Source organism: Phoenix dactylifera, chromosome 8 (assembly GCF_051530095.1).
Source record: "Phoenix dactylifera cultivar Ajwa chromosome 8, Ajwa_hap1_PhDact_Kaust_v1.1, whole genome shotgun sequence".
Lineage (NCBI taxonomy): Eukaryota > Viridiplantae > Streptophyta > Magnoliopsida > Arecales > Arecaceae > Phoenix > Phoenix dactylifera.
In genome coordinates, this window is record NC_143197.1 from 14,255,207 (window position 1) to 14,273,702 (window position 18,496).

Consider the following 18,496-nt stretch of genomic DNA (forward strand, 5'->3'; position numbering starts at 1 on the left):
TAGTGCACCAATGATGTGGCAGAGGTAATAACAATAATGATGGTGTGGTGGTATAGTGGAGGTGGCAATGGCAATGATCAAGATCCGCCGTACCGATACTAGTCGGCGTACCGATGGCAGCCCAGACCGATATATACCGGTTCTGTACCGGTCTGTACCGGCTCCGTACCGGTACGGTAGTCATATCGGCAAGTTTTCCAATAAAAACTTCCAATACTGGATCCCGCGTTGATCCGGTACCGGTTGCAGTCCAAACCGGTTCGTACCGGCCGGTACGACATACCCTGGCAGTGATAGTGGTGACAGTGGTGACAGTGGTGGCAGTGATAGTGGTGACGGTGGTGGCATGACGGAGATGGCAATGATAGTAATGATGGTGTGACGGCAAGGACAACAGCAAGAATGGCAACAACGGCAACAAGGGAGGCAATAACGATGGAGGTGGAGGTAGAGTTGGTGATGGTGGTAGAAAATATGAATGTATTGCTTTTGAAAATATTGAAGGTAAGGATTTCTCGCTTTCAATTTTTCTAGAAAATAATAGAAATAACTTTTGAAAATAGAAAAAAATAAAAGTATTAAACATGATTTCTATTCAATTTCTGTAATTTTGTTCTAAAAATAGAAAAATAAAAATAAAATCAATGCCAAACAGACCCTTAGTTAACCAACTCAACTCATCCCAAGATCAATTTTTTTACTTTTCAGTTTGAAAAAACCATTCAAAGTCCACATCAAATTACTTGCAAAACATGCAACGCAATAGTCCTTAGGCAATTACAGGGCTACAATACTCAGTCTGCACAATTTGCTTTGGTGCAACAAGTGTTGCACACTCATGAATTCCCAACATTTTAGTTAATCAACTCATCTCATCCCAAGATCAATTCTTTCCTTTTATGTTTGAAAAAACTATCCCAAATATACATCAAATTACCTGTAAAACATACGACCTCAATCATTTTTAGGCAATTACAAGGCTACGCTGTTCTACACAATTTGCTTCTGGGGCAGTAAGTGTTGCACAATTATCAGTTCCCAACCAATCAATACATATCAACCTAAGATCAAATTTTGCTACTTGTGTTAGAAAAAATCAACCAAAATCCATATAAATTACATGTAAAACATACAACACAATCATCCTTCGGCAATCATGAGGCTACAATACTCGATCTACACAATTTGCTTCTACTGCAGCAAGTGCCGCACAATTATGAGTTCCCAATATTCTAATTAATCAATTCATCTCATCCTAAGATCAAATTTTCCTTTTATATTCAAAAAAACCATTCAAAATCCGCATCAAATTACTTGTAAAACATGCAACACAATCATCCTTAGGCAATTACAAGGCTACACTACTCAGGCTACTCAATTTGCTTCTCATGCAAGATGCAACACAATCACCCTTACGCAATTATAGTGCTACAATGCGCTTACTCTATAGAATCTGCTTCTTGTGCAACAAGTGCACACAATTATGAGCTCCTGACCTTTTAGTTAATCAGATCACTCATCCCAAGATCAATTTTTTTTGTTTGAAAAAAAAAATCCAAAACCCATATCAATTTACTTGTAGACCATGCAATGCAATCATCCCTAGGCAATTAGAAGGCAACAATGTTCAGTCTACATAATTTGCTTCTAGTGCAACAAGTGTCTTACAATTATGAGTTCCCAATATTTTAGTTAATCAATCCATCTCATCCCAAGATCACATTTCTCTTTTTTTATATTTGAAGAAAATCCAAAATCCACATCAAATTATTTGTAAAACATGCAACACAATCATCCTTGTGCAATTACAGGGCTACAATGCTCAGTCTACAGAATTTGTTTCTAATGCAGTAAGTGCCGCACAATTATGAGTTCCCAACATTTTAGCTAATCAACTCATCTCATCCTAAGATCAAATTTTTCTTTTTATATTTCAAAAAATCATCCCAAATTCGCGTCAAATTATTTGTAAAACCTACACACAATCATCCTTAAGGCAAGTACAAGGCTACAATGCTCAGTCTACACAATTTGCTTCCGGTGCAGTAAGTGATACACAATTATGAGTTTCAACATTTTAGTTGATCGACTCATCTCATCCCAAGGTCAAAGTTTTCTTTTTATGTTTGACAAAGCCATCCAAAATCCACATCAATTACTTGTAAAACAAGCAAATAGTAATACACATCCAAAATCCAAACAATCAGCTACAAAAAGAGCGTATAAGTAAAGCAGGAACAAAAACGAAGATGAAAATAACAGCTATCAATTCTGAGACGAAAAAACGTTTTTTTTTTTTTTATCATTTGTTTTCTTCTCCTGGATCGTACCTTCGTAGGGGGGCGGAGGGCGTTGGTACTCGGGAACGAGATTAGTGGAAGACGCCGAAGGCTGCCGCATGGATGGCCCTCTGGGGAAATCCCCGACCGGCTGCTGCTCGCCGTACATCATCGCTCCGCCAGTTGCGGCCTCCAAACCCAAATCCAAACCCTAACCCTAAGATCGATGGAAGGATGGGCTGAAGAGTCCTTCACTCCGGTGGAAGAGGCGACGGAAAAGAAACCAAAGAGACGGGAGACTGGCAGCAGAATTCGACGTGCCCTATCGGCTGCTCTGCGAGACTTGGAAATTGGAATGAGAGAGATTAGCTGGAGATTTTTTATGGATTGGGGCGGGAAGACGGAGTCCAAGTGGGAAAGCACGTGACAATGTGAATTTGGATGGAGAGGGGCAACGGCAAGCCTTGATCAAGACAGCCGTATCTTGTAATTTGTCTCATTTTAGTTTGGGTCACTTCCAGTTAGGGCTGTCAAACGGGCCGAGCTGCTCGGGCTCGGCTCGGGCCCGGCTCGGTAAAAGCCCGGCTCGAGCTCGGCTCGTTAGTCAAACGAGCCCGAGCCCGAGCCCAAAATGAGGCCCGTTTAAATCTGAGCCCGAGCCCGAGCTCGAGCCCGAGCAGCTCGCGAGCCCAAACGAGCCCAAAAGAGAGCTCCAAAATCGAATTGGATTGGTTTGGGTTGGGACTTAGCCCGTTAATCCAAACCCAATCCGTTAATCCTTCCCTCCCACCTGACTGGCTGACCACCTCCTCCTTTTTTTTTTCTTTTTTTCTTCTCCTTTCTTTTGGGTTTCTCCAGAAGCTTCCGGTGCCCTCCCCTCCCCTCTTCCGGGTATCCCTCCCCTCCTCCCCTCCTCCCCTCCCCTCTCGCCTTTCTCCTCCGCCGCCAATGACTCGCTGCCTCCCTCCGCCGCCGATGCCGAGCTCGGTTCCGTTTCTCCCCTCTCTCTTTTCCCCTCTTTGCCGACTCCTCCACCGGCGATCGTCGCTTTCGCGAGCTCTCCAGATCTGAGCTCCCTCCGCCGCCCTTCGTTCGTCTCAGAAGAAGAAGGCACCGGTCGTTAGGGCTGTTAACGACCGCGGGCTCTCCAGATCCGAGCTCCCTCCGCCGCCCTTCGTTCGTCTCAGAAGAAGGCACCGGCCGACGAGGTGCGTCTTCTCTTTTTTTATTTCTTTCTTCTGAGTCGCCTTCGTTCGTCTCTCCCTCTCCCTCTCTCCAGATCCGAGCTCCCTCCGCCGCCCTTCGTTCGTCTCAGAAGAAGGCACCGGTCGTTAGGGCTGTTAACGATCGCGAGCTCTCCAGATCCGAGCTCCCTCCGCCGCCCTTCGTTCGTCTCAGAAGAAGAAGGTGAGTCATTCTTCTCCTTTTTTTTAATTTCTTTCTATCCTTCTTCTCTTCTTCTTCTCTTTCCTTCCTTCATTCATCTCCGACGAACCGCCGGAACTGAGCTCGGCTGGCGGCTGCTCGTTCTTCTCTCCGACGGTCGACGGAGACAGGGACGGGGATGGCCGGATGGGGCTGGGGATGGGGCGGGCTCGGGCTCGGGCTCGGGCTCGGGCAAACGAGCTTCACGAGCACGAGCCCGAGCTATGCCGCCCGAGCCCGAGCCCGAGCCCGAGCCCGAGCCCAATCCTGGGCTCGGTACCGAGCCCGAGCCCGAGCCCGAGCCGGGAAGTTGGTGAAACGAGCCGAGCCGAGCCTGCGGAGGCTCGGGCTCGGCTCGGCTCGTTAACAGCCCTACTTCCAGTGATTTATAGCCAGCTCACTTTAAGGAGTTTCTGAGAGTTCGCTTTCATTTGTATAATTTAACATAATTATTTATCATATTTAATCATATTATTAAATATATTCTATTTTATATAAATTATAAATAATTCATATAGAAAATAATAACTAACTTACTTTACCAAGCGAAAGAGGAATATGTCATTTTGGATTTATTTGTCAAATTTTATGATCAGACTACTTTTAGTTTCTTTTTTCTCATGAATATCTACAAAAAAATAAGTTAGACATATAATACATATGCATCTTTATTTATTTCTATCTCTATCTTTTGTCCCAGACATCTCAAACCAATTAGTCTCTATTTTTTAAAAACAAATCCATCTTTCATCTGCCAATTAGACTCTTTTTAAAACTTGGAAAAATTATAACAGACCCTGGAAGTTTAGTCGATTTCCACTTACCACTCTCTTGTTTAAAGATTTTCAATTAGATTTCTTAAGTTCATTAAGTGATACAATATAGTCTCACTATCCATTTCTATTCACATGAACTCATGTGATTGCATCATGTATAATGGTCGCGTGATATATTTAGACATAAAATGCCCTGGATAACTTTTGAACTAAAATTGCTTGATCGCAATTAGCTCTCTTTGATCCCGTCATAATCACCGACCATGGGCCTTTCCAATATATGAAGGGAAAAAAAATGGTGGATTTGATGGTACTTGGAAGCACCTTTCTAAGAGCAATTGTGATGGAAAATTTAGGGGCAACTTCTCCTCTCTCTCAAGGAGAGCACCACCACCATCATTGGAGGAGAGAGAGGAGGCGAGTAGGCTTGGAGGGTTTGAAGATGTGGAGGGGCTTGGGGGCAATGTTAGTGTCCCATTAGGCCCAAACTAGAATCCTAACGCGTGTAAGCCATGGTGGTTGTGGCCATGGTTCTCGAAGTTGGAGGTGGATGGGCTCATAATGCTCTCTCTATTCCGACCATTGTTATGCCTAACCCTTCTCCTTTCTCCTTCCTACCAGGATAGTAGAGCAGGAGAGAGAGCCATCAATAGAAGAGAAGAGACATGATGCCATGAGCTACTACGACATTTCAATTTTGCCGCCCTCCTTAACCTAGACTTTAAGTTCACGCCAATCCTCACCCGATTCCTAGAGCTCACTGAGTCGACCTTCTAAGTCAAGCTAGCCAGTGCTGTGATTGCCAATGCTCACATCCTCCACCCCTCCTTCATCATCATCCATCGCTTGCACCAGGATCCAACATGATGATGCTTGGTTATTTGCCTTTGATGCTGGCACCACCCTACATTGGCCACAAGCGATGCTGGCACCACCCTTCATTGGCCACTAGCAATGTCGAGCTTCACCTCTTGTTTTGCAGTTGAAGACAACAACCTCCACTGGAGTTCTCCCTAGGGTCTCTATGGAACCTATTCCATCCAAAAATTATCTCCTCATTGCCTTCCCAAGCATGTCTCCTTAGTGAAATACATCTGCTTAATGGTACATGTTGGTGCCTTTTTTCCATCTAGTTTTAGATGAGTCAAGAAACTCAGGATCTCTGGGGAGCTCGATTGGTTGAGGTAGAGGGTAGCTCACTAAGCTTGATCGGGCGAGGCCTGGATGCATATGCAAGCATGCCACCGACATCTAGCTAGTTGGAAAGGGGTGGTTCGAATAGAGGATAGAGAGTAGCATGGGTCCAGGAGCCTTGACCTTCAAGGACTTTCGCGATTGTCACACCACCGTTCAAAAGAGATGGAAATAGATCAAAATGTAGTGCTAGGCTATAATAGGAGAATAATACTAAGTTATGGTAAGAGTGTAGCGCCGACCTATAGTAAAAAGCTAAGTTACGCCTCCTCCTATGATAAATGACTAAAATAAAGATAAAGATATACTGATTGGATTGATTGCCGATGATTCCTTATAAAATACAATTTCACTTATTTATACTAATGCATAATAACTATCCACAAATATATTATCCACTTTGATAGTTACTTCTCATGTCTAGTCTCCACTCTTGACGGTTTTGGTAACTATCGTCTACCATCTCTCCGCTATGCACAAGTACGATCATTCTACAACTACTAGGTTGATAATCATACCTCATCAATCTTCAACTTATCTTGGCATAGCTCATGTTGGCCATCTTCCTTCATTTATCCTACCATATTGTCTTCTATTTTTGAGAATCTAAGACTGGTATATTCACCTCGATCTTCTAACAAACTAACTCGAATTAGTTTTCTAGCCTGTTTTTCTTCTCAAGGCTGAATTCTATCTATTCAACTTAGGTGTCCACCCATGTGTAATTTCACATGGCTGCTAAGGATCCGCCGACCCGCTATGAACTGCTGCCGGCCGTTGGGGGCCGCTACAACCGGTGAACTATCACTTGATTCGAGCCTACCACCTCTCCCAAAATCTCTATAAATTTCTGAGCCCCTTCAGTCGAGCGCAGTTGCCGAACTCCCATCTTCCCTCTCTAAAAGCCCTCTACTGTCCTGTTTCCCTTGTTTCGAGCCTTGCCACTGTAAAGCTTATTGAAAACCACCATTTTTGGTCGAGCTCCATTGCACTTGGTAACCCCCTTATCTCCTTTATGTGAATACAAGATGAGTGAACCAGATTTGAGCCTCCATTCTCTTGCTTTTGAGCCAAACCAAGACCTTCTCAGTCTTGCCACCTCCACCGGCTACCACCACAGTGGCCATCACTACCAACTCTCTAAGGTCATGCTGCTGGACCTCCAACAGCACCCTGGCCTCTTTCCTCTCCTGTTCCTCCTCTTTCTCCCAATTTTCTTCTTCTTATGTATTCTTTTCTTCCCATTTTATCCCGATTTATTTATTTATTTAAAAAAATAAATTACTTCCCTAGTTGTTGTTTCCTCTTTGGCTTGTAGATTAGATGCAGGGATGATCCATGCTATTAACAACCAAAACCAGACCCGACTCTGATTTAACCTACCCTAAGATTCTCTCTCTTCTTCCTCTTTCTCTCCCTAGGTAGGCTCAGGGATCTTAGTGTAAGCCTTGTTTTTCTTTTTACTTGAATTTAAGTTGACCCAATTTGGAGGCCTTTTGTACTCTAGACGGTAGACCAACTCGTTATTTCGGCTTTTGCCAGGTTTTTTTGAAATTCGATCACTATTGATCTTCTTTGAGCCACCTAATTATGTCTGAACCTGACCAGTTAAGTTCACCTTGCTTACACCGACTTAGACAGTCAGGCATCACCACTTGACCACTCTGATTTAGGGGTATGAGGCCATGCCCCTAATAGTATTTTAATTTTTGACTTCGTTTGGCTTCTAAGATAACGATAAAATTAATAATATTAAAATAGGTGAATCTGGTTCATCTAACTGAAGTTGAATTTTGAAGTAAGAAAAATTAAGTATTTTAATGCTTCAAAGTATATTTTCTGAATTTTTAGTAAAATAATAATTAAATTTAATTATGATATTCATTTTATACTTGGTTAAACGGATTAGGCATGTTACTGTTATGATAGTAATTATTTTAAAATATGTTATATATTATGTTATAAAATTTAAAAGATATGATTGGATAAATTATAAAATGTGTTTTATATGTATGTATTCTCAGTACAGCTATGATCTAGCCTCACCAATGAAGATTATTCGTTGGCCCTATCGACTTGTGATTTGACAAACTAGTTTTGACACTGAACCATCGGTGATTAAAATAGTAGTATTTAGACATCGAACCACTGATGGTTAAAAATAGTGGTATTTGGCATTTTGTGCATTTTGACTTATGCCACTGGATTACGTGGCCATAGCCTGATATTAAGTTTCTTGTATCAGTTTATGAAAATAATAGTAAACTTCAAAAGAGATATATATTTTTCAAAAATTTATTTATTTTCAGTCAATATCTTGCTCTTTAACTAATTATTTATTTGGCATGCTTAGACCCTATTTTGGGATATTATGTTGCTTACTAGGCTAGTATAGCTTATTATCTTTTCTTTCTCTATTTTTTAGATCTAGATTCATGATTGTTTGGGACTTGGAAGAGTGTGCTAGATCTTCTGAAGATATTTATATATTTTTTTAAGAGTTCTAGTTAGACTATTTAGACTAGTTAAAATATTTTATTGATTCGAATAAATAATTAAGCACATATTGACTTATGTCACTTTGAAACAATTGATTGTAAGAATTGTTTGTATAAGATGTTTACTAAATTAATTTTCAAGAATTATTGTTTTGATATGATTTGTAGCCTTACATGCTTGTATGGTCCGCCATACAAGTATACAACATCTGTTATGCTGTGGGTTCGGGGCGTGACATATATACTGCAAGATACTTTGATATATACCTAGTAGTAATTCAATACATACCTCTAAATAAATTGATATACAACTTCTAAAACATACCTTTTACTAGTATACACTATATGGCGAGGTAATACATATAAAGCAAATTAGTCATCTAGCAAGCTAATACACGTTTCTAGGCAAATCGATACACACTTTCTAAAATATTATGTTCATTAGTACCAATACATAATACAATAGTTTTCTAACTTTGTTTAATATAAGAAATTATATACATAGTACATAATCTTCAAAATATTGTGTTCATCAGTACTGATACATAAAACACAGTTTTTTAGCTTTGTTTAACATAATATAAAAAATTATATATATATATATATGTATATATAGGGAATTGATAACCTACTCTCTGTTATGGTAGGCTATCAATCTACCTATATTTTATTGGACAAAAATTACCCTTACTTTTTATAACTCTTAAAGGTATTTTATGTCTTTTTACAATCTCACATTAACTTACCCTCTCAACCCCCAATTAATATTCTCTCTCTCATATATATATATATATATATACATACATACAAACAAATAAACATACATACATATATGTATGTATATATATACGTATGTATATGCATATATATACATACGTGTATATATATATACATACATATATGTATGTATGTTTATCTGTTTGTATGTATGTATGTATGTATATACATATATATAGATATGTATGTATGTATGTATGCATATGTATGCATACATATACATACCTATATATATATATATACATATATACATATACCAAGGAGAGAGAAAGTATTAATTGAAAAGTTGAGAAGGTGAGTTAATGTGGGATTGTAAAAAGACAAAAAATATCCTTAAGAGTTATAAAAAGTAAGGACATTTTTGTCCAAAAAAATGGGTAGATTGATAATCTAGAGTAGGTTATGGATGGAAAGATTCTCAAAGAGAGAAGTTTGGAGAATGAGAAAGGAACTTGAAAAGAAAATAGAAGATCTCATGGTCATGGATGAAAAAGATAGCTTCACGAAAAAAAAACTAATGGAGAGATTTGATAAGGAAGAAAGAGGATGCCACATGTGATTTCTTTTCTCCTATGATTTTTTTAATTACAGAACTAACAACTTCATTAGAGGAAGTTTATGATTTTTGGGCTCCTTCATTGAGATAGACAGTAGGGGATACGTGTAGTATCATTATCTAATCTGTCCGATACTTTTGTCTAGTCCAAACCAAGCATTCCAAATTCCATTTACGACCCCCCTCCCCTCTTTTGAAAATTAAGCATTTAATTTTTACCATTAACTCCATATTAACACTAAAAAATAGTAAAATTAAGCTCGAATTATCTCAAAAAACCACAAAAAGCAAACTAAAGTAGCCCATCGGTCCCCTCCATGGGCTGTACCTCTTCTCACGATCCCTGCATCTCCCTCTCTCCAAAGCCGCCGCTTCCGCCGCCGCTCCTGTTAGGGAGAACCCCCACCCTCTCCTCCCCTATCGTGGTCCACCACCCATCCCTCCACAAGGGCGAGTCCACCCACTTCGTCTCCCTCACCTCCACCATCTACGGCTCCCTCAAAATCCTAGACGACCCCGATCCCCCTCTCTCGGCCTCCTCCGCCTCCGCCGCCGTCATCATCAACGCCTGGGACCTCATGGACGGCCTCGACGATCTCCCCTCCCCTCCCTCGTCCTCCTCCTCCTCCTCCTCCGCCGCCGCCAAGAAGCCCTACCTGCTTCCCCGATCCCTCACCTACCACCATCACCGCCGCCCGACGAAGGCCAAGAACGAGCACCCCGCCATTAAGCCCTCTGGAAGCATCTAGCCGACGAGCCCAAGCGCCCTAAAGTCGTCCTTTACTCCACCTCCCTCCGCGGCATCCGCCGGACCCATGAGGACTGCTGCGCCGTCCGCTCCATCCTCCGCGGCTTCCGCGTCGCCGTCGATGAGCGGGATCTTTCCATGGACGCCTCCTATCGGCGGGAGCTGCAGGCGCTGCTCGGAAAGGGGCGGCCTTTCTCGCTCCCCCAGGTGTTCGTCGGTGGGCGGTGCTTCGGCGGGGCGAAGGAAGTCTGGCAGCTCCACGAGGCCGGGGAGCTGGGGCGGCTGCTCGAGGGGGTCGCCGGCCAGGACCCTGCGTTCGTGTGCAGCGGCTGCGGCGGGGTTCGCTTTGTGCCTTGCCCCAATTGCAGCGGCGGCCGCAAGGTGTTCGTCGAGGAGGAGGGGAGGATGCGGCGCTGCGAGGAGTGCAACGAGAATGGATTGGTACGCTGCCCTAAATGCTGCTCTTGCTGATGGTCCCCACACGTAAAAAAATTGCTACTAAAATTAGATATCAAGAAATGGGAAGGAATGAGATATGATTTTCCTGTAATTTTCTTTCTTGTTTTTGGGTCAATTTGGATGTAATTCAAATGCACTCGATTGATTCTTGAAGGGGGTGGGATCAATTGAGATATATATGGAAGTAACTGTTTCCTTGGTATGTAAGAAATGGGGGCTATAAATGACGGGCTTTTGGTAATGGTGATTGTTGGATACTTGGTACCTATGAAGGGAAAAGAACATTTGGCTTCTTGTCCTTCGAAAGGGTGTGGTTATGATGATTGAAGTAAAATTGTTTGTATAAAACTGTCATAATCAATTCATCTATGCCAATATGGAGTTTGGTTTGTAAGTGTATTTTTGGAATAACTGCAGTTAATTGCTCCAATCTTTGTAGGCAGAAGCTGTAAGTGAACAATCTCCACTTCATGCTATACTGGTTGGATTCGTTTTTCTTGTTTTTTTTGGTATGGAAATATTTGTGGAACTTCCTTTTGGGATAATACTAGTGATTAGTTTCTGGTATTATATTAGTGCACTCAAGATGGTTCTCATTCAGCAAATCAGAACAGCGGTGGCAAAATTCTATTTCATATGAGCCTCTAATTTGTGTTGTGCATGCAATGCTGAAGATATTTTTTTGTATAGGATTGATTTGGATCATTTTTTTGTTTTACAAGAAATTATCAGAAGTATGTAGGGAATGGGTTTATGTAAGGGTCATGATATGAGCCGTATGGTGCAAAGTGATTATATAAAAAAATGGTAGTAGACTTTTTAGATAGCGGAAGGAGGTTGGGGAGTTAAGAGGAAATTTGTCAAGACAGGCATCTTTGAGCTGTTTCATGATATCAACAACAGGTAATTATGTAAAAAGATGGTAGTAGACTTTTAGATAGTGGAAGGAGGTTGGGGAGTTAAGAGGAAATTTGTCAAAACAGACATCTTGGAAACAGGCAGTAGGATACTGATATGAAGGATGAAAATCAGAATAGGAAGCAGCTAAAGCGCTGTCTTTAAGAGAAACTGGATAGGAGCACTAGGATATAAAAAATTGATGTAATCACTAGAGTGCTTTTCAAAATGGATATAAAAACATAAATTAGATAACATATCCAGGCCTGAAGCTAGCGTATGAATTTAAAGGAACAATGAAAAGAATGTTAGAAACCCAAGAAACTCATTATGGTTTGTTTTGGAGGTGAGAAGATGGGGCCAAAACTGACTGGTTTAAGTTCAGGGTTGTCAGGCTAGAGTAGAACAAGAGATTGGTTCTCAACCATATTTCTGTCACAGTTCTACATGATCATTGTAAATGGTCTAATTGGTAGTATTTTCAAATAATTATAGCAATCAGTCTAGATAAGGATCCGAGTTGCATGCCTCTTACTCCTAAGAAAGATGATATCCCAGAAACTCAAGGAGTATGGTGGTCTGCCAAACAAGGTGTGTAAGATCATATGTAACATTTTGGCCCAAGAACTGAAGGGAACTTGATTCTCATTATTGTGAATGGAAGAGCAGTTATAAAGTTAGAATCAAGTACTATTAACTTTGGTTTGCATACAAATGTATTATGCATGATATATTTCCAAAGAGCAAGGCATCACTAAGAAGATTGAGTGTGGAAAGGCATATTATATCTTTCGTAGGATTTTTTGGGTATATGTTGGAGGTAGTTGGTAGTTTTAAACAACCTGTTATGTGCTGTCACTTTTTGAGGTCTTAGCATTCTTGCTAGTTACAATGAAGTGGAGGTGACCTTGGTGAGTTGTCCTCTGTGTTAAAAGAGGGCTGAAGGTGAAGAAAAACCTGAAATGAAACAGGTGATAAGGAAGAGACTTTGAGGTTATCAGTGTAATGCTATGTTACATAGACTTGAGTAGGGTTGTTGGGTGTGGATGCTTTTGTGAGTATCAGAGCCTATAATCTTCAAGAAAGTCATCCTGTGGACCTGTACCCACACAAGAAATCCATGTCCATATCCAAGTGTCCATGTGGCTACTAAGTGGCAAATTGAAAGGTCCTGATAACGTGGATTATATGGCCTTTTGCAGCCTAACTTGTATGCAGGGATGTGTTGTTTTCTAGGAGGAGCATATGAAATATTTTAGTTTTGGCAAAAGTTAAATCCTACCTTTTGAGTTTGAGTAGAGTGACTTGTGGCTGTCGTTGCATGGAAAGGTGAATTTGGAGAGAAAGTTTGGGTTGTCTTGGCAGAATATTGTAGTTATTTTTTACCTTGACATCTTTGCAAATTCACTAAGAGGATATGCTATTCTGTTCGTTATGCATTTGTTTTCTTAGTGACTTGATGTTTTGTTCATTGCATGGAATTGGCTTTGCTGAATAATGCTATACACAAATCCTGGAATTTTTTTTCATGTGGATGGTAGAGTTGAGACTGACATCCATATATGTTATTATCATTATCGAATGTCTACAGCATATGTCCCCAGGTTGGTTTTGGTATGGTCTTTAGATGTGTTCAGCTGGGGAATTGGCCCTTTCCTTTGACTTCCTCCTACTTTGGAGATTTGGTGTTTCTGATGGCCAATTATTCTCACGATATCTAGGTTCATCTTGTTTTGTTTCTTGTTTGCTGTTTCCGATGGGCCAATTACTCTTATGATATCTAGGTCCATTTTCTTTTGTTTCTTCTTGTAATCATTTATCATTTTTTTCTGGGAATTTGTTTGTTAATGTACGGCGAGTGGTGGTTATTTCAGTTGTGATGCCAGAGTGAGATAAAGCTCTAACATGATCTCAAGGTTCTGCATTTTTTTTTGGGGAAACTAATCACCGGTCCAGTGTTGGACTGGAGTATAAGGAATAGTCCCTGTTGACCGATCTTTTAACTCCCGGTCCCGAGAGTTTTTGGCTTTCTAAATGGTGACGAAACTACCCTTTATTCATCCGTTGGGCTTTCCGGCTTCCTTTGCTCCTCTTCCGCTCGGGCGAGTCCTCTTCCTCTTCCTCTCATTTTCTTCTTCCTCTGGACCCAGGAAGAAACCTTCTTCGTCTTCCTTTCCCTCTCGACCGAGTATTTCTCTTCTCGCCTTCGGAAAGAACCCCTTCTTCTTCTTCCTCTCGAACGATTCCTGTTCGTGTCGACGGAGTCCTCTTCCAGTCGACGGAGTCGTCTTCCTGTCGATCAAGTCCGCCCCGATAAGCATTCCGAATTGCAGGTAAGGTTCCGCTCGCCCAATGCTAGTGGATACCATAATGCTTGCTATTATCGAAGCTAAACCCTAATCAATATTGCTTCCCATATTTATTTTCCGAAGAAATTTTTGTTTTCGGTTTTGAATGTTACGGAATGAAATATTGATTTGGCTTAGGAAAGATTTGTTCTTACTTTTTGAGAACCATAATGCTGGCTATAGTGGAAGCTAAACCGTAATCTCTCTTGCTTTCCGTTTTTTTTGTTCCGAATAATATTTTGATTTCATGTTTGAATGCTATGGAATCGATTATTGATTTCGCCCAGGGAAGATTATTGGTAGGTGATATATTGGTATAGTTTCCTGCGAATACATGATATAAGGTTGCTGTTTTCTTTAATTTTACCCTGCAGTGATTCTTAATTTGATGTTTATTATTTGTTTGACAATGCATTCTTGAAAAATTTGTTTTATGGATAACGTGTTTCATTAATATTTTTGATGCAGACATTTGATATGGCTCCAATTCAGAGTAGAGGCAAAGCATGTTCTGTTGGCCCGAATAATATGGTCAATGGAAGGTGCTACTTCAGCCGCTATGTCCAATTTATTGCCACCCTTGTGCAGTCTATGTCTCGGGAGCAGAATGATAGGGTGACCGCAACTCCTTTTGGACATATGCTAAGTTTGCCATATATCAAGCAGAGTAGGCCTGTTCTAGACACTTTGCTCTCTTTTTGGGATGATGTCGATGAAGGTTTTTGGTTTGGTAAAGTTTTAGTGCCTTTTTTAGGGAGTGAGTTTGCACTCATCCTTGGTTTGAGTGCCACGGGTGATGAGGTAGAATTGTATAGAGAGGGGAGGGTTACTTCTGACCTTATCACCCCTTTTTTTGATGGTGACCACAAAAAGGCCGGTAGGGATGCAATAGAAAATAGATTACAATTACTAGTTGGAAAGAGAGGACGACAAGATGTAGAGGATTTTACCAAATTATGGGTTTTATACCTCTTTGTCACTATTCTGTTTCCAACTGTACACTACAATGTTCCAAAGGCATTATGTTCATATATTGATGATTTAGGGCGGTTAGGTTCATATAGTTGGGGTCTTGCCGTTTTTGCTTTTGTTCGGCAGCAGATACCTACTATATCCGAGAGTGTCAGGAGAAGGAACATCAGCGGGAATGGATCTGGTGGATATATGGATGGATGCACGGTGGCTTTGGTGGTAAGCATCTTTATATTTTTTTAAATTTCATTGTTAAGATATGTATTGTGTTGAAATTTGATGTTCGCATTGTTTTTTGGCAGGTATGGGCTGTTGAGCATTCGAATATCCTTTTAGGCAGCCACCGGCCACCGTTTATGTATCCACGTCTGTTGCGTTGGAGCAATGCCAAATTTCCTCGCAAGGTGGACGTGATTGCCAAAGTTATGAAGAACTTAAAAAAATTTTAGGTTTGAATATTAATTTGTAACATCACATTTATTTTTACATGATGCAAGACTTAAGTTTTTGCTTGCGACAGGTGATCGAGAAGCTAGAGCCTAGAGAGGAGGAGTTGCACCTTCTCTCGCGAGGAAGGCCACTATTAGAAGCTCCGAAAGAGATAAGTCAGGTAATACACATTTACAAGTACTTGGCACAGATTTATTTCCATATGGCACGCACCTTTTATTTTGCGGCACAAACTTATAACCACTTGGTACACATTTAATTTCATTTGGTGGCACTTAGTTAAAGACATACTCTAAATTGGATAATTGTGTTGTTTTAGTTTCCATCATCCAGCCAGAGTGAAGAACCTACATTGGAAAGCTTACATACCCGCTTAAAAGTGGCTGAGAGGTATTTGTTTTTGGTTGATAAGAGGGTGTCCAGAATTGAGAAGGTCCTTCGAGATAATGGTCTCTTAGTGGATGACGAAAATGTTAAGCATGATACAGATTTTATTGAGGTAAGCAATGTTTGATGAATTATTAACTATGTTGTCGTGGGGATCATGGTTGTTGTTATTTCTTAAATACAACTCATTATTAGGTGAGTGAAGAGCATACTGCGTTGAAGCTAAGGACAAAGGTGTAGTGGAGAAAGATGAGATTCAGGATAGTGCAGATGAGGTGGAGGTATGTAATTATTTGATTTTGATAAAAAAATTTTTTATCATTATACTATCTTGTTTATTAGATGAAATGCATATTGTTATCAGGTTATTTGGCCCACTGATGTTGAGGGTGAGAAAGAAGGTGGACCTATCTCCACGAAATATGTTTCCTCCTTATGCCGGCGCGTGAAGTTTGGAGCACGTGAGCGAAAGGCAACAGAGAAAGCAAAGGCCATAGCACACTTTCCAAATACTTATAGAAGGGCAAAAAAGAAACAAAAAATAGCCTCTCTAGGTGAAGGTAGTATGGCACTAGCAATTAAAAAGGAGGATTTGCCCACTCGGTCGAGTAAATTATTGGAGCCTATCACTACTGCACTTATGGAGCTCCGCAAGTCAATTCCACTCGACAAAGAAACATCACCCCCTATAGAGGTATACAAATTTGTTCTGTTCCTTAAATATTCTGCGTACATATGCAATTTGCTAAGTCCATATCATGTTCTTTGGTAAGTAAAATTGTTGTATTCTTATTTCATTTCACTTAGCTTTTAGAAGAAACCACTAAATTCATTGATGTTGAAAGAGTGGAGACGCCAAAGAGTAAACTGAAAATGGCAAGGAAACATACGTATTACGGGAAGGGGGAAGGTGTGCTCCCTATGTACCATGAAGAAGCTATTGATTTCTTCCTTCAAGAAAATCACATGGAGTAAGTTACCTAAATTAAGTTTGCAATTTCACATTTATCACTATGTAAGTAGCTTAAATATTGGAATGAATTTTGTAGGCACACCATTTGGGAGGATGCAGATACTTTGAAACCATCATGCAACGGTGATGCTATAGAGCAGCTCCTACATGATGGGCCACTACGCAGTGATGTAGGTTAATTGAAGACATATACCTCACATAAATTTATATCAACGGTTCTATTTGATGAAGTTCTTTTAATAAAATGCAGGTCGTCAACGTTTACTTTCGTGTCATGGAGCTTTGGCATCGAGAAAACACTGAGTCTGTTGATAACCCATCTATATTCTTGCCCTGTGAAATGCAGGTTTTGAATCACCCAAAATTTTTTAAGATTCTCCTACAAATTATGTGTATTCTGACATAATAAATTTTGTAGGCTGCCGTGAATCGACATCTATTGTGCATTGGTGAGGTAACTGCTGATGTTACGAAAAGTATTTTACAGTCCTTGCAGCCTAGTATTATAAAATGGTTAGGGGACATAGAACTCTGCGATCTCCAAAACTATAGATATCTATTCATTCCAATGAATATGGAATGGCATTGGTATTTACTTGTTTTGGACTTGAAGCAGCAGTGTTTTCAATGCTACAATTCTATGTGGAGCTTCAATGATGCAAACTATAATATTAAATTTGTGAGTGTCAGTTGAAAGATTTGTTACATTTTTTTTTGTATTCACAGGTACATTAAAAATAATATATTCTTCACATCCATGTAGGCATCATTTCTGCGATTTTGGCTAAGCGACCGCGTAGGATACCATATCCCGGAAACTATCATTCATGAAATTCGAGAGTGTCCACAGCAAATGCCGGATACTCTCGACTGTGGGGTATACTTGCTCATGTATGCGGAGGAACTGACACGGGGCACTTCGAGACCATTGCTGGAACAGTTCAAGGATCCCTCTTTATATAGAAGCTGGGTTGCAGGCAATATTTTGTTGAATGACCATTGCAGTACAAATGATAGTTTCTGGAATTGGTATGAGAAGATATGTAGAAAGAGAGATTAGAGCAGGCAACCTACTCCTACATTTTCTTTTTTTGTGTAATGTAACAATGAGACAGTTATGATGAATACATTTGTATTATTGAGATGATTGGCATTATTGTCTATCTTGTCGTGCTCTAAATTGGTTGTAATGATTTATAAAATGTCTAGTTACATATGTTAACTGTGCCATGCCGTGCCGCTATCATATGATTTTGTGCCATGGGAAGTACAGGTCAAAAATCGGATAGTATTGAAACTGTCGTTCATATTGTAAGTGTGTGCAAAATGGAGAACATCTTTGTTTGTGTTCCAAAGGCCATGACAGTCAGATGTTTTGGGCCCTTCTGTTTGGAGGTAAACGATAAACTGACAATCATCCATGTTTTGCTTGATCACAATCTGAGGACTCAAAAAAAAGTTGCTCATTAAGGACTTAACTTAACTGTGTGCACATGACTAATATTAGTGTGCAGTAAACGATAAACTGTGTGCACATACTCATATCTGTGTGCAGTAATCGATAAACTGTGTGCAAAAAAAGCATAAAACTGTGTTTGAGGGTAAATTTAGTGTGTGCGAAGGTTAATTAAGTATGTTTCCAGGTTAATTGAGTATGTGCCATGCTCTAGGCTTACAATAATAAGTGTGTGCAAATGGCACATATCTGTGTGCAGTAAACAATAAATTGTGTGCATTGCACAGAGCAGAATGCTTAA

The 18,496-nt window shown here is 40.3% G+C and overlaps 2 protein-coding genes across 9 annotated transcripts in view; one reads left to right on the plus strand and one right to left on the minus strand.

Moving 5' to 3' along the window:
- Positions 1-3,125, minus strand: part of LOC103722450 (flowering time control protein FY-like) — a 42,446-nt gene extending 39,321 nt beyond the window's left edge. For 2 of the 4 annotated variants that reach the window (XM_039117032.3, XM_088702874.2), the window contains exon 1: positions 2,331-3,123. Coding sequence is in view for 1 of the 4 variants with exons in the window: in XM_039117031.3 (XP_038972959.2) it covers positions 2,331-2,451 (121 nt within the window). In the remaining 3 variants the exon portion in view is untranslated. Of the gene's footprint in view, positions 1-2,330 lie in introns of all 4 variants that reach the window. The other 2 variants (XM_039117031.3, XM_088702875.1) reach the window with 2 other exon arrangements.
- A 6,964-nt stretch (positions 3,126-10,089) lies between these two features.
- On the plus strand, positions 10,090-17,883 carry LOC113462875 (uncharacterized). 5 transcript variants are annotated; one of them, XM_039117034.3, is made up of 12 exons: positions 10,090-10,694; positions 14,426-15,148; positions 15,232-15,333; positions 15,450-15,539; positions 15,699-15,878; positions 15,962-16,047; positions 16,131-16,460; positions 16,574-16,737; positions 16,816-16,909; positions 16,990-17,085; positions 17,158-17,418; positions 17,503-17,883. In XM_039117034.3, the coding sequence occupies exons 1-6, from the start codon at positions 10,392-10,394 to the stop codon at positions 16,004-16,006; spliced, it is 1,443 nt and encodes a 480-aa protein (XP_038972962.3). In that variant the 5' UTR covers positions 10,090-10,391; the 3' UTR covers positions 16,007-16,047; positions 16,131-16,460; positions 16,574-16,737; positions 16,816-16,909; positions 16,990-17,085; positions 17,158-17,418; positions 17,503-17,883. The 5 variants fall into 5 exon arrangements, with proteins under 5 accessions (XP_038972962.3, XP_089780929.1, XP_088559003.2 ...); XM_089924803.1 differs by having other exon boundaries at positions 16,990-17,042; XM_088702877.2 differs by having other exon boundaries at positions 16,990-17,418.
- Positions 17,884-18,496: the final 613 nt, after the last annotated feature.